Here is a 14,849-nt window from a genome sequence, read left to right as displayed (position 1 = left end):
GACTCAACAATAATACTGTTTTGATAGACTATTGCTCAATATTTGGTTCCCAAATAAACTTCTGCAAAGGGATAAAATATGGGTATTAAAATTTAACTGGGAAAATTATCATAGTCCAGCAATTTAGCCCCTTAGAGCTGGGTTTGGAGCCATCTCTGAGCAACCAGGCTTCCTCTGTCTTCCTGGGCCTGCCCTGATTCCCCTTAGCTTCTGAGTCAAGTGGTCTTTCAGCAGAAGGTCCATCTAAACCTCTGCTGTTCCAGAAGGCAGACAGGCAGAGAGACCAGGCACCTAAGAGCTCTTGAGAATCTCCCAAGCAGAGTTGCTGCTTTCTGGTTTGCTACACTTATTATTTCTTCACTTTTGATTTCAGTGCCACACGCTACCCACCCCCAAATAAAGCATGATTTTCTTCTGTGCTCTCTGTTTTTCAACTTGGAGAGAGGAGGCAGAGACTGAATTTTCCATCTTATCTCAGTCTTTTCATTTCTATGGAATTTTTGTCCTATCTTTACCTTACTCCTGATGCCAGAGTAAGTTTACCTTACTCCTGATGCCTTACTCCTGTCCCATGCTCACCTTCGAGATTTTTAGAAAGAGACTCCCAAATGGAGCTTGACATCATGCTCTTCAATGTGCTTGGAGTTCCAACAGCACTTTCTTCTTTCTCCACTGTCAGTGGCAGCCGCTTTAGCAAGTCGGATAGAATTTCCATCACCAGTTCATCCTTACTCTGCTCAGGTCTGCAAAAGAAACCAAGAAAAGAATGAGACACAGAACAGGAAGGGGGAGATGGGGAGAGATTTGTTAAAGGATTCAAGATTACTGGTAGACAGGAGGGATAAGTTTAGTGTTCTATACCACTGTAGGATGACTATAGTTAACAAAAATAGATTATACATCTTCAACTAGCTAGAAGAGAGGATACTGAAAGTTCCCAACACAAAGGATAAATGTTTGAGATGATGGACATGTGAATTGCCCTGATCTGATCACTATACATTGTATGTATTGAAACATCACTATGTACCCCAGAAATATGTACAATTATTATGTCAATTAAAAAAATAAAAATTGGCCGGGCGCAGTGGCTCATGCCTGTAATACCTGCATTTTGGGAGGCCGAGGTAGGCAGATCACTTGAGGTCAGGAGTTTGAGACCAGCCTGGCCAACGTGGTAAAACCCTGTCTGTACTAAAAATACAAAAATTAGCCAGGCATGGTGGGCACCTGTAGTCCGAGCTACTCAGGATGCTGAGGCGTAAGAATCACTTGAACTCGGGAGGTGGAGGTTGCAATGAGCCAAGGTCGTGCCACTGCACTCCAGCCTGCGTGACAGAGCAAGACTCTATCTCAGAAAAAAAAAAAAAAAAAAAAAGAAAAGGAAAGGAAAATAAAAGAAATCAAGAGAATGACAAGCTACAGATCTATCTAATGTTAGAGGGCCCTCTGCTTAAATTCCATCTGAAGATAAACGTATCTTCACAGAACCGCAAAACTATACTATGGTATAGTTACAGAGACCATGGAATTCATTTTACAGATGAGAAACTGTCCAATGTATTTTAGACATTTGCAAGGAAATATGTATTATAAAAGCTTTGTTAGGATTTCTTTGTAAAATAATCATCTGAATGCATCTGCAAGACAATGAAAAAGAGGAGGCAACTAAACAGAGCATGCTGAAGCAGCTGCATGGAGGATCCCACTGCTTGACCCATTCCTGTGTTGACATGAAGGGCTTCTTAATCACACAGTCCGTGGGTGGTGACAGGGGGAGTGTGTGTCCAGGCCTAGGTGAGGCTGCAATACTACACAAAACCACTAAACACTACAGCTGGAAGAGCTCTTTGGAATCCTTTTAAAGATGATGAAACCAGGGCCCAGGAAAGAGGGAAGACCTCCTTAGTTAGTGGATGAGTAGGAAATGGGGCACATCTCTTTTGAGTTCCCTCTCTCTGTTGTTCTGTTTACTAGTAGGGACTGATTTTTCTTTTTCTTTTCTTTTTTTTTGAGACGGAGTTTTGCTCTATCGCCCCGGCTGGAGTGCAGTGGTTCAATCTCGGCTCACAGCAACCTCTGCCTCCTGGGTTCAAGCAATTCTCTGCCTCAGCCCCCGAGTAGCTGGGATTATAGGTGCCCACCACCATGCCGGCTAATTTTTTTGTATTTTTAGTAGAGACGGGGTTTTACCATCTTGGCCAGGCTTATCTTGAACTCCTAACCTCATGATCCACCTGTCTCGGCCTCGCAAAGTGCTGGGATTACAGGTGTGAGCTACCGTGCCCGGCCAGGACTAATTTTTTAACAAACACTCCAGGTTTCACAGTCAAATGAATGTCATCCTTCAAGATAAGCAATAACCTTAAAGCTGCCATGAAGTATTTAGTCTAACAGTGCTGCTTTGGTACCAGTTTACAGAACACCTGAGGTCACATGGCTCCTTACTTTGTCATCATACTGTTTTGACTTTAAAGTTGATTTTCTCCATAGAATTCAATCCAGGTGGCTTCAAATAATTCAAAAGGTCAAAAGGTGTCAAAAATCAAACTTACCTTCAGAAGGCAAAGATTTGCTACCACTAAGGAAATGACATTGAATATGATAGATTTTTGAATTAAGTCCCACAGACAAGTCTCTAATAAGCAAAGGCAGCAAGATTGGGATAATTATAGCCTCTCAAAGTGACCAAAGGGACATTAATAAACATATCTAGTATGTTTATTAAAAGCATTTCCTTATAATATGTTGATATCTTAAATATTTGTAATGTTTAAGAGAATTGGGCCTCGTAATACCTTGTGTTAGATTGGGGTCAGTCTTGTGACCCCGATTAAAAGAGATAATTGAGAAACTGATTTATGATTTTAGGTTGAAATCTCATTAGATTGATATATAATATTAGGGAATAAGAGAATTTAAGATTCACCACATTTATTTGATTATTAGATTTATAAAAGTTACTCAAAGATTTGAGAAGGTCTGGCAGACAAATTGAAGTACATTAACTTTATAATGAATATTAATATATTTGAAAATGTTTGATTAAGTTTATAAATGGGAGCAAACATTCAAATATCTTTTAAAAGTGTTAAAATTTGTTAGACGTACAAATTGAAAAATTAGAACTTAAATACATAAGGAACTAATTGAAGTAGAATTTAGTTTCTTTACCATGTAGACTATACTTTTCTACATATCTCTTCAAATGAATTTTTTTTTTTTGAGACAGGGTCTCAGCCTCCCAAGTTCTGGGACTACAGGTGCTCACCACTACACTCGGCTAATTTTTGTATTATTTGTAGAGACGGAGTTTCACCATGTTGCTCAGGCTGGTCTGGAACTCCTGAGCTCAAGCAATCTTTCCCCCTCAGCCTCCCAAGGTGCTGGGATATAGGCGTGAACTGCCAGACTCAGCCTGATAATTTTTGACCAACAGTTTTTCTTAGCGAGTTCTTACCTGATCCTGAGGTTGGCAGTGGTAGTTTTTGGTTGCATGGCAATCAGATTTTCAATAAACTCTTCGCCTTGGGTCTCCCAGCAGCTCCTGATGGCCTCTGGGTGTATTCCTAAGACCTCGGGAGGGTCGTCATCAGGTAAGGACTGGATAATGTGTATGTAGTCCTTTATGCTTGCAGATCCTGGAACTGGCTGACATATCTGAAAATTTAACCATTTTGTTAGCTTTTTTCTTCAATCCTGCTACTTCTGAACACTTTGTTAGTTTTTGCCAGAATAAGATATCTACTTTCAGTAATGCTTGAAGACAATATTTTCCCATGAAATTTTATACTGAAGGCTTTTTTATTGCATGTTGTATATTCTAGACACTGTAGAAAGCAACATCTGGGACTACTGTATTGTAATGTGCATATGATATGCATGTATAACTTTCTTGTTGGGAAAAGAGAGAAAGAAAAAAAAAACACTTTAAAGGTGAGGGTGATTCTGACCACCCATAGATAATGAATGCAATTAAGGCTTGAACAAATCACTTTACTTTAGTAAAACCTATAGAAGGAATGTGAGAATGATCTTAAGAATAACTGATCACTGACCAAGAAGAGAAATGCATTGTTCATATAGTCAGGAAAGTGGGTAATGGTGGCTTTCTTGATATCATTAAGTAAAATGTTGAAGAATTAATAAAGGTCAGAGGGAAAAATCAAATAACAGTCACTGATAAAAAAAATTACCTGCAGAAGAAGCAAGATTATGGCAAAAAACAGGAAGAGTTGGCAAGCTGAAACTGTCATAAAATTCCCAGTGTTTTAAAGCAACTGAACAGTTGAAATATAAATTTCAGAATACATTTCTGTCATGTGATATAATTCTGCCAATGCAATTGTATACCGTATGTTACAGTATACCTTATTCTCTTAGTGCATACTTAATGTAATAGTGTGTACGAAACCATGCACATTGTATGCTTTGGGCAATTTAAAGAACCCTAAACTTTTTTTTTTTTTTTTTGAGATGGAGTCTTACTCTATCACCCAGGCTGGAGTGCAGTGGCATGATCTCGGTTCACTTCAACCTCTGCTTCACAAATTCAAGTGATTCTCATGCCTCAGCCTCCCAAGTAGCTGGGATTACAGGCATGAGTCACCATGCCTGGCTAATTTTTGTATTTTTAGTATAGATGGGGTCTCACCATGTTGGCCAGGCTGGTCTCGAACTCCTGACTTCAAGTGATCTACTCTCCTCGGCCTCCCAAAGTGCTAGGATTATAGGTATGAGCCACCACACTTGGCCAAAGAACCCTAAATTTAACTAAAATGTTATTTGAAACAGTTTTTTTTTTTCTTTTTTTTCAGACAGGATCTTGCTCTGTTGCCCAGGATGGAATGCAGTGGTGTGATCATGGCTCACTGCAATCTCCACCTCCCGGGTTCAGATGATTCTCAGGCCTCAGTCTCTTAAGTAGCTGGGACTACAGGTGCGCACCATCACACCTGGCTAATTTTTGTATTTTTAGTAGAGATGAGGGTTTCACCATGCTGTCCAGGCTGCTCTCGAACTCTTGGCTTCAAGTGGTCCACCTGCCTCAGCTTCCCAAAGTGCTGGGATTACAGGCATGAGCCACTGCACCCGGCCTTAAGACGTTTGTTTGTTTGTTTGTTTAGATGGAAATCTTAAAAAAAAAAAAAGCTCTCATAGATTTTTCTTCCTTAGCAAATAGTGCATAAACGACGTAATTTAATGCCTTCTTGTTGACTCAGGGTCATCAACATAGACCATTGCTATCCATTCTATAGATGCCTTACGAATGAATCTCCCTAAAATATTTTTACTATTTTCTTTATCTATCCATATCCTCAAGACCCCAGACAGACAACCTGGATATGACCTCCCTTTCTCTTGATTATACCAGCTCACAATGATCACCCACAGCTGTCGTCTTCCTTTTCATCTTCCATTCACCTCTCTTATCCAAATTCCCACCCATCAAAGTTTACGTCAAGTCCAACCCTCCACAGTCTAAAGTCAGAGGTCTGTAGGATTCTTTCCTCTGCTAGCAGCCACTCAACAGGCACACACAGTTGCTGGTGTCTAATACGGAGTTTTCTGCTCCACAAATGTGAAGGTTTGAATAGAGGATAAAAACTGAGGGGGAGAAGAGGGGATAAAGAACAAGAGATGTGGGATTTCTGTAAACTGACAACAGCATCTCTTCCCTATGGTTATTTTGAGCATTAAATGAGAAACATATAGCAAGTGACTGGCATGGAATCGTTGATTTATAAATGTTAGCTCTCTTGTGCTTTGTATCTTACACTTTGGGTTCTCAGAGGACATGAACTATTTTTAAATCATTCTTTTTGTTTACTGCCCTGCACAATGTTATATTTAATACAGTCATGGGTAAATTACTTTTATAATACTGAAAGCTAATAAAAACCTTTAAAAATGAACATCAAAATTCATTTAAATATGTATTTTAAATAATGCAACAATGTTTACTTTAAAATTATTGAGAAATGCAAGAAGATTAATTCTTTTCCTACCCCATCACTGGAGAAACTGAAGTCATCTTTCAGCACTTCAGGATTACAAAATTTGTAGAGCAGGGTCTTCAAGCATCGCTTGTCCCAGTTATCAATTACCCGGCCACCGTAAATCACTTCTCCAATCAGGTAGCGCAGTGCTTGCCATGAAATACTGGGCTGTCCTCTCAGGGAATTTTCCAACACCTTAATGGCAACCTTTAGAAAACCCATGAGTCTTTATTATTTCGATATGTGTTTCCAGCTTACTCACTCTGACTTTTTAACATAAAATCAACTCTCAAACAGCTACATATATTTTCTTTTTAAAAAATTTATAGAAATAGGCTAGGCACAGTGGCTCACGCCTGTAATCCCAGCACTTTGGGAGGCCAAGGCAGGCGCATCATTTGAGGTCAGGAGTTTGAGACCAGCCTGACCAACATGGTGAAACCCCATCTCTACTAAAAATACAAAAATTAGCTGGGCGTGGTGGCGGGTGCCTGTAATCCTAGCTACTTGGGAGGCTGAGGCAGGAGAATAACTTGAACCCAGGACATAGGGGGTCACAGTCAGCTGAGATCACGCTACTGCACTCCAGCCTGGGTGACAGAGCGAGACTCCGTCTCAAAAGAAGAAGAAGAAGAAGAAGAAGAAGAAAAAAAAAATATATATATATATATAGACAAATATATTTTATTATATATATTTCATTTGTCTTACTAGAATAGTTTATATTTACTAGAATTGTGTGTGTGTGTGTGTATATATATATATATATAGTAAGACACAAATATTGAGACACACACCTTTTTTTTGAGACAGGGTCTCACTTTGTTGCCTAGGCTGGAGTGCAGTGGCCTGATCTTGGCTCACTGCATCCTTGACCTCTCCAGCTAAAGCGAACCTCCCACCTCAGCTTTTTTCCTCAGCCTCCCTGCCTGGCTAATTTTTGTATTTTTTTGTAGAGATGGGCTTTCGCCATGTTGCCCAGGCTGGTCTTGAACTCCTGGGCTCAAGCGATCCGTCTGCCTTGGCCTCCCAAAGTGCTGAGATTACAGGCGTGAGGCACGTGCCTGCGCTGGTACATTCACATTTATCCACTAGTTCTTTTTGGTTATTGTTGAATAGGCATTGAGCTATTTAATTGCTGTTACTTGTTTGAATAGGCAAAGCAGGCACGTGGTACTGAATTCAAAAAGCGCAAAAAGGTAAACAAGATAAAGTAAGATTTCTTCCACTCCCGACTTTAGCCGTCAGATCCTCTCCCTTGAGGGCACCATTGACAGAATTCTTGTGTATTCTTACAGAGACGTTCTAGTTGCACATAGGTTGACTTCTTCTCTTCTCTCTCCGTCCTTCGCTTCCCCTCTCCCTTCTTTCTATCCTCCTTGTGCTCTTCAACTATTTCTCATCTCCGCCTCCCTTTCCTCTCCCCTTTCCTTCCTTCCCTCCGTTCCTCCATCCCTTCCTCCCTTCCTTCCTCCCTTCCTTTTTCCCTTCCTCCCTCCCTTCCTCCCTTCTTTCTTTTCTTTCTTGAGGGAGTCTCGCTCTGTGCCCAGGCTGGAGTACAGTGGCGCGATCTCAGTTCACTGCAACCTCCACCTCCCGGGTTCAAGCGGTTCTCCTGCCTCAGCCTCCCGAGTAGCTGGGACTACAGGCGCCCGCCACCTCGCCCGGACGGGGTTTCGCCGTGTTAGCCAGGATGGTCTCGATCTCCTGAACTTGTGATCCGGCGGCCTTGGCCTCCCAAAGTGCTGGGATTACAGGCGTGAGCCACTGCGCCCGGCCCTCCTCTTCCCCTTCCTTTCTGTTTTCCTGTCTTTTCCCCGCCACAAATACTAGTTTAGCATACACACTGTGCCGCAATTGGACAATATATTTCGGTTATCAATGTTCAGTGGCTGTAACAATTCATATTTACACTAACAGTGTGTGAAGGAATTTCTTTGTCACTGTTCTCTCATCCCTGCCACTAACAGGAAATGTTGGTTTATTTAATTTTTGCCAGTCTCATGGGCGGTACATTTGCTGTTAGTTTAATTTGTATTTCACCTAGTACTGGTTATTTTGAGCATCTTTTCTTATGTCCGTTGGTCATTTAAATACAATTCTCTGTACACCGCCTATTTTTCCTTTGGCTTGTTTGTCTTTTTCTTGTTAATAGATAAGAGCTCTTTGTATATCACAGATATTAACTCTCTGTCAGTCATTTTCGTTATCCTAAATCTGGCGTTTGTCCATTGACTTTATTTTGCCACCATTTGCCATATAAAAGTTTTTTGTAATTAAATATGCCTATCTCTTCTTTTATGGTTCTGGGTTTTCAATTAGGGTTACTTGTTCCCAACTCCAAGATTGTATATGTAATCTCCTAGATTTATTTTGGTTATTTATATTGTTATACATTTAAATTTTATTCCATTCTGGAATTTATTTTTATATAGGATGTAAGATAAAGGAACCAGTAATTTTCTTCCAACTAGATGGCCAGTCATGCCAGTATCATTTACTTTTTGAAAATTCCTTTTTTCTGAGTTGAAATATTACCTGTGTCAAATGTTAAAATCTCATAAAAACTTAGATTTCTGCACTCTCAACTATATCTCATCCATTTATTGTCTACTTCTCTGCCAAACAATCTTGATTTTAGTATAGTGGATTTTTACCATGTTTTCATATCTGGTGAAGGAAAACCCCTTCAGGATTTTTCTTTTTTGTACGTTTCTAGCTTATTCTTCAGCATCTGTTCTTCCATATGAATTTTATTAATTCCAAAACTTCTCTAATAGGATTTTAATTGGAACTGCAGTATATTCGATTATTAATTTTGGAAGAATTGATAGTTAGGATATGGGAAGTCTTCCCATAAAGAACATTGATGCATTTATTTAGGGGAGGCAGGATTAAAAAATGAACTGTGGAATCAGACTTCCAGTTATTACCTATGTAACTTGGGCAGGTTTCTTAGGTGGCCTGTGCCTCTATATCCCTATCTGTAAAATGAGGATAATTAGTGTTCTTACCTCATAATGTTGTTGTGGGAATTAAATAATTCGGATAAAGCAATCCAAATATTTTAAGCTCTCAACAAATGTTATGCCTCTCTTTTCTCTTTAATTTATGCTATTCCTTATTTAGGACCCATAAGTTTCATGTTAAATTTATTCCTCAGTATTTAAATATTTTCATCACTGCTGTGAAAGTAACGTTTTGCCTACTTCCATTCCTGGGTGTTTATTACCAGGGAGGCTTTATTGATCTTTACATCTTTACATTTTTATCCAGTTACTTTACAAAATTCTCTGATTACTAGATTTTGTTTTACTAGTATCTTAGGTTTTCTAGATGTACAATTATATAATCAATAAAAAGATAGTTTTTTTCTCTTTTTACAATGTTAATATGAATTATTATAATTTTCTTATCTCATTGCATTTACTAGAAATTCTAAGACACTGTTGAATTACAGTGGTAATAATGGGCATCCTTATCTAATTCTTGATTTTATTTGAAACAATTTCAGTGTTTGACTCTGTGGAACATGTGGACATTGTTGTTTTTAGGTAGTCTTTTTCATATTTAAGTGGTTTCTTTTAATCCTATTACTTTAGGTTTTTACTAGAAATGGCTCCAAAATTCATAACAAATGCCTCTTCTACATCTATTGAGATGATCATATAAATTAGGATTATAAATTTCCAGTTACTGGGTCATTCTTGCATTAGTGGAATAAAACCAACTTGGTTACAGTGTATTACTCTTTTGTTTCATTGCTGAAATCAACTTATGTTTTATGTAGAATCTTTACATCTCAAGTCCTGAGTGAAATTAATCTACAGTTCTTATGTATATTATTAATATCTTTATCAGGTATTCATATTAACATTATGTTGCTTCATAAAATAAACTGGGGAGATTGTGATCTTTTACTAAGGTCTAGAATATATAATATTAATACTATCTATTTCTTAACGTTCAGAGTGAATTAAGCTGTAAAACCATCTCATTCTGGTGTCATTTGCAATGTCTTTTGTGGCAACTGGCCTAACCAAAATTTCAGTTTCTCTTTGAGTCAATTTTGATAATTCGTATTTTCTAGGAAATCATTGGCTTCATCTAGATTTTCAAATTTTATGTCTTATCAAAATCCATTTTTTTATAGCTGTAAGCTTTAAAAAATATATGAAAAGAATTTTAAAAATCCAATTTCAAAATTTATAAAGAATTTCTTTATTAGCTTTTATTTTCTTTTGTTTTCTAATTTCTTAAGATGGATATTTATTTCCCGTATGTTTTCTTTAATAGTGGAGACATTTAAGGTCAAACATTTTTTTTTCCTAACTACAGCTTTTGTTCTGTCATGTAATTTTTGGTCTGAAGTAGTCTCATTTCCATTGTGTTTGAGATATTTGTGATTTTATTTATTTTTATTTTTTGAGACAGGGTGTCGCTCTGTCACCCAGGCTGGAGTGCAGTGGCCCAAACATGGCTTACTGCAGCCTCAACCTCCTGGGCTCAAGTGGTCCTCCTGCCTCAGCCTCCCAAGTGCCTGTGAGTACAGGCGTGCCACCTGGCTTTTTTTTTTTTTTTTTTTTTTTTTTTCCAGACGGGGCTTTCTATGTTGCACAGCCTGTGATTTCCCCTGTTTTTGTTTGTTTGTTTGTTTGTTTTTTGTTTTTGAGACAGAGTTTCATTCTGTCGCCCAGGCTGGAGTGCAGTGCTGCGATCTCAGCTCACCGCAACCTCCACCTCCTGGGTTCAAGCAATTCTCCTGCCTCCTGAGTAGCTGGGATTACAGGCATGTGCCACCATGCCCGGCTAATTTTTATTTTTAGTAGAGATGGGGTTACTCTATGTTGGTCAGGCTGGTTTCGAACTCCCGACCTTAGGTGATCCAACCGCCTTGGCCTCCCAAAGCTCTCGGATTACAGGCATGAGCCACCGCGCGGGTTTCATCATGTTGACCAGGCTGGTCTTGAACTCCTGACCTCAGGTGATCCACCCACCTTACCCTCCCAAAGTGCTGAGATTACAGCTGTGAGCCACCGAGCCTGGCTGATTTCTCTTTTAATATCCTATTTGATAAAAGGTTATCTGGAGTTATGTTTCTTAATATCTAAGTTGTTAAGATTTTTAGGGGTCAAATTTTTATTATATTAAATTGTGTTCAGATAATGTGGCCCATAAAATCATTAAAGGTTTTTCTTCGTGGCCATGCTCATGATTGAGTTGTGTAACAGTTCCTTGGATACCTGAAAAAATATGTACTCTTTATTAGAGGGATGGTAGTCTCTTGATCCATCTGTTAATCAAATTTATTGACTACATTATTCTATTCTTTGTCTTATTTTTGTTTATTAGAGCTGTACAATCCTGATGGTGGTTTTTTGAAATTTCCCACAATAATTGCATATACATATATACATATATATGTACATGTATACCTGTGTATATATATGTATGTGTATATATATATGCTACAATATGCTGTTGTCTGAAGAATATAGCACTCTCAGTCATTACATTCTGACTGATATTAATATTGCCATTTCTGCTTTCTTCTGTTATTTTCTTGATAGTTTCAAAATTTCTTCATTAATTTCACTTTTTCTTATAAATTGCATATTCCTGGGTTTTGTTTTGTAACCCGATTTAATAGTCTTGCCTTTTATTGAGAGAATGCAGTCCATTTACACTCAGTATAATGACTGATAACATTCCTTCCATATTGCTTTATGTTATTATTTTGCTTTGTTTTTTCTCTCCCTTTTATTTTGATATCTTGATCAAATTGTTATTTATTTTCCTTTTTTCTTTGTTAATTTAGACATTATACTGTTTCTATTAAAGGTGACTTTTCTTTTCTTTGAATTCATTTTCTTATTTAAATAAAAATATCAATTATTTACAGTAGACACCAACATGTCTAATATATGGTTCAAATATTTCCCCCTAATATATTATTTGCCTTTTGATTGAGCTTTGAATAAGGCCTTGACAGAAGGGTGCTTGAGCTTATACTTTTAAATCAATATCCCAAATGCAGTGTTTTATGTTGTATTCCTGGTTAGGTACAGAAGTATTATGTCTGACAGGCAGTTGAACTTGCAGTAAATATGAAAGCCTCTTTTCAAAACTGAAAAAAGCCTAATAGAAACATATAGAAGACAAAGAAGGCTACCCATCTAGAGTGGGTTTAGGTTATAAATATCCAGAGGCAGAATCAAGATTTTCCTCAGAAAGTTTTTTTTTTTTTTTAAATTGCTGTCATATATATAAATGAATAGGTAATCAAGGGTGTAATGTTGTACACTGGAAGCACAATTGCAAGAAAGTTAACCTGGGAAAAATTTAAGCAGATGCTACCACGTGTTTATTTTAGCAATAAAGAAAACACCCTGCAATAAACAACAAACAGAAGGTTCTATATAGAGAATAGTAAAGAAAGACGATTGAGCTAAATTTTTCCCCAAACAATGGGTCAATGGAATGTCTCTTGCTTTAAATGAGTAAGTCATACTAACAAACAAACATTTTTATAGTAAATTATGTCTGTCAGGCACTCTTCTATGTGCCTGACATGTCTAATATATGGTTCAAATGTTTCCCCCTAATATATTATTTGCCTTTTGATTGAGCTTTGTACTTACATTAACAAGTTTGCCTATAATTATATAATGATCCTCTGGAGTCAGTACTGACATTTGGTGTCCCCCAGTTTGCTTTCTTTGGCCAAGGAAACTAAGACTCTGAGAGGTTAGTTTGCCCAATAGATTACATACTTGTACAGCTGTAAGTTGTGGAGCTGCAATTTAATTCAGAAAAACTGGCATCAAAGACCGTGTTTCTTTTTTTTTTTTTTTTTTGAGGTGGAGTCTCGCTCTGTCGCCCAGGCTGGAGTGCAGTGGCGCAATCTCGGCTCACTGCAAGCTCCGCCTCCCAGGTTCAGGCCATTCTCCTGCCTCAGCCTCCCGAGTAGCTGGGACTACAGGTGCCCGCCACCACATCTGGCTAATTTTTTGTATTTTTAGTAGAAACGGGGTTTCACCATGTTAGCCAGGATGGTCTCGATCTCCTGACCTCGTGATCCGCCCGCCTCGGCCTCCCAAAGTGCTGGGATTACAGGCGTGAGTCACCGCGCCCAGCCCACAGACCATGTTTCTAAACGTTAGCCCTTATTGCCTAGTTATAGAGTTCATTTTCTTACCACCATGTAAAACACTTAGTATTTGTGTAGGCACGTAGTAGGCTCTAAATTTGTATCTTATTGTTATTTATTTGTTGTTTGTTTTGAAGAGACTACACTTACCCCCAAGTCTGAAGAATTAAATTTATAAGCAATATTCCAGCCCAATATTCCATAACTTTTTCTTTCATTGATCACAGCATTGAAAAAACATAGGCTAAATAAAAGTTTTTTCCACCATTGTCCACAGTCAGGATTTTCAAATATCTCTTCTGTTACCTCTCCACTCCCAGTACATCCAAATGTCTGAAGTAAATTACTTTTCAATCCCTGGGGAGATTCCATGGCAATCTTGAAAACAGATGTGAGTAAAATGGCATGTGAGGACAGATGCAGGCACTGGTCTATAGGGCACTTGTCTTTCTACAACACTGGTAAAAGAACTAGGCAAGAATGTAACTATTTTCAAGACTCACTGGCAAATTCAAAATCTTGTGTTATTCTTTTGCCATGTAAAAATGTCTCTAAAAGGATTGTCCCAGATTTTCTATTGCTCCAATTCGTATTTTGAAATGGGAAGTATAATGTTGTGATTAAAAGCACTCTTATTTGCTCAGAGTATAGGGCTTGGGATTTTAGGAACTTTGAAAATGAAGAGTTATGGGAGCCTAAACTTATGTGCCAATGGCAGTTATGAGGCTGTTAACAGTACGCAGGCTGCATGGCCTATGCAAGGCAGCAGATACAGGGGGTCCCAAATCATGGGAAACAACACGAACTGAATCAACAGCAGCATCAGCACTAACTGAACCATCAGGAGAACAATTAACTGGGTATGTTACTAATTTCTTTGGTTGCATTGAAAGTCCATTTGGTTGACTTCTTAACTAGAATAATGGAAATGATGCGAGACTGAGGGTGAGGTGGGGAGGGAATCAATTGGAGGGCTTTTTTGAGAGTGTGGCTGTTAAGTCTGAAATTGTGAAGGGTCTGAAATGTTACCCTCCTTGCACAGTTTATATATAAACACACACATACACACATAAGTTGTATGGATATCTATATATGATATATAAATGTATGTATATATGGCATAGAGCTGTGTGTGTGTGTGTGTGTGTGTGTGTGTGTGAACATGAGATTTCTGGATCAGGGATCAGATTCCCCCTGTGTGTGCATAGTGGGATTTGTACCATAAGAGGGGGACTCAAATTATGAAACTTGGAGCTTACAGAATGGCTGGCAAAGCAGCCTTTCCTCTTCTCAGAGATAGAGAAAGAGAGACAGACTTTTGCTTTGGAATGTAAACAAATCTTCTCTGGGAAAGAGGAGGTCTCTAGGTTTTTATACCCCCTGGAGTGTAAGCAAATGGCTCTGTTTTATCACCCTGAGAAGGTAAGTGGCTCCAGGAGGCAGAAGACAAGCTTCTCTGACTCTGTCACCCTTAGAATGAGAGCAAATGGCTCTGTGCACAGTAGAGGAGATATTCTCTATTTTCCAAGGCATGTCTGTCTTTCAAACATCCTTTAATTCAGGTTGCCAGCAATTGTTGCTTAGAAAGCCCTAATTGTGCAGAAATGAGAAAATATTTATAGAGCACTGTTTCCCGATTGCTATGATTGATTCTTTAAAGAACTCATTCTCATATATCTAAAAGTAGGTGTCTGTCCACT

The 14,849-nt window shown here is 38.4% G+C and overlaps 1 protein-coding gene across 5 annotated transcripts in view; it reads right to left on the bottom strand.

Moving 5' to 3' along the window:
• The window catches only part of LOC105478882 (dynein axonemal heavy chain 14), a 524,402-nt gene that overhangs the window by 18,165 nt on the left and 491,388 nt on the right, over window positions 1-14,849 (bottom strand). For all 5 annotated transcript variants that reach the window (XM_071081203.1, XM_071081205.1, XM_071081211.1 and 2 more), the window contains 4 exons: window positions 13,300-13,527; window positions 6,009-6,206; window positions 3,461-3,660; window positions 580-743 (listed from right to left, as the gene is read on the bottom strand). In XM_071081203.1, the coding sequence (XP_070937304.1) occupies window positions 580-743; window positions 3,461-3,660; window positions 6,009-6,206; window positions 13,300-13,527 (790 nt within the window). The remainder of the gene's footprint in view (window positions 1-579; window positions 744-3,460; window positions 3,661-6,008; window positions 6,207-13,299; window positions 13,528-14,849) is intronic.

Source organism: Macaca nemestrina, chromosome 1 (genome assembly GCF_043159975.1).
Source record: "Macaca nemestrina isolate mMacNem1 chromosome 1, mMacNem.hap1, whole genome shotgun sequence".
Lineage (NCBI taxonomy): Eukaryota > Metazoa > Chordata > Mammalia > Primates > Cercopithecidae > Macaca > Macaca nemestrina.
Note: the sequence above shows the minus strand (reverse complement) of the source record. Positions and strands in the feature narration are given on the sequence as shown.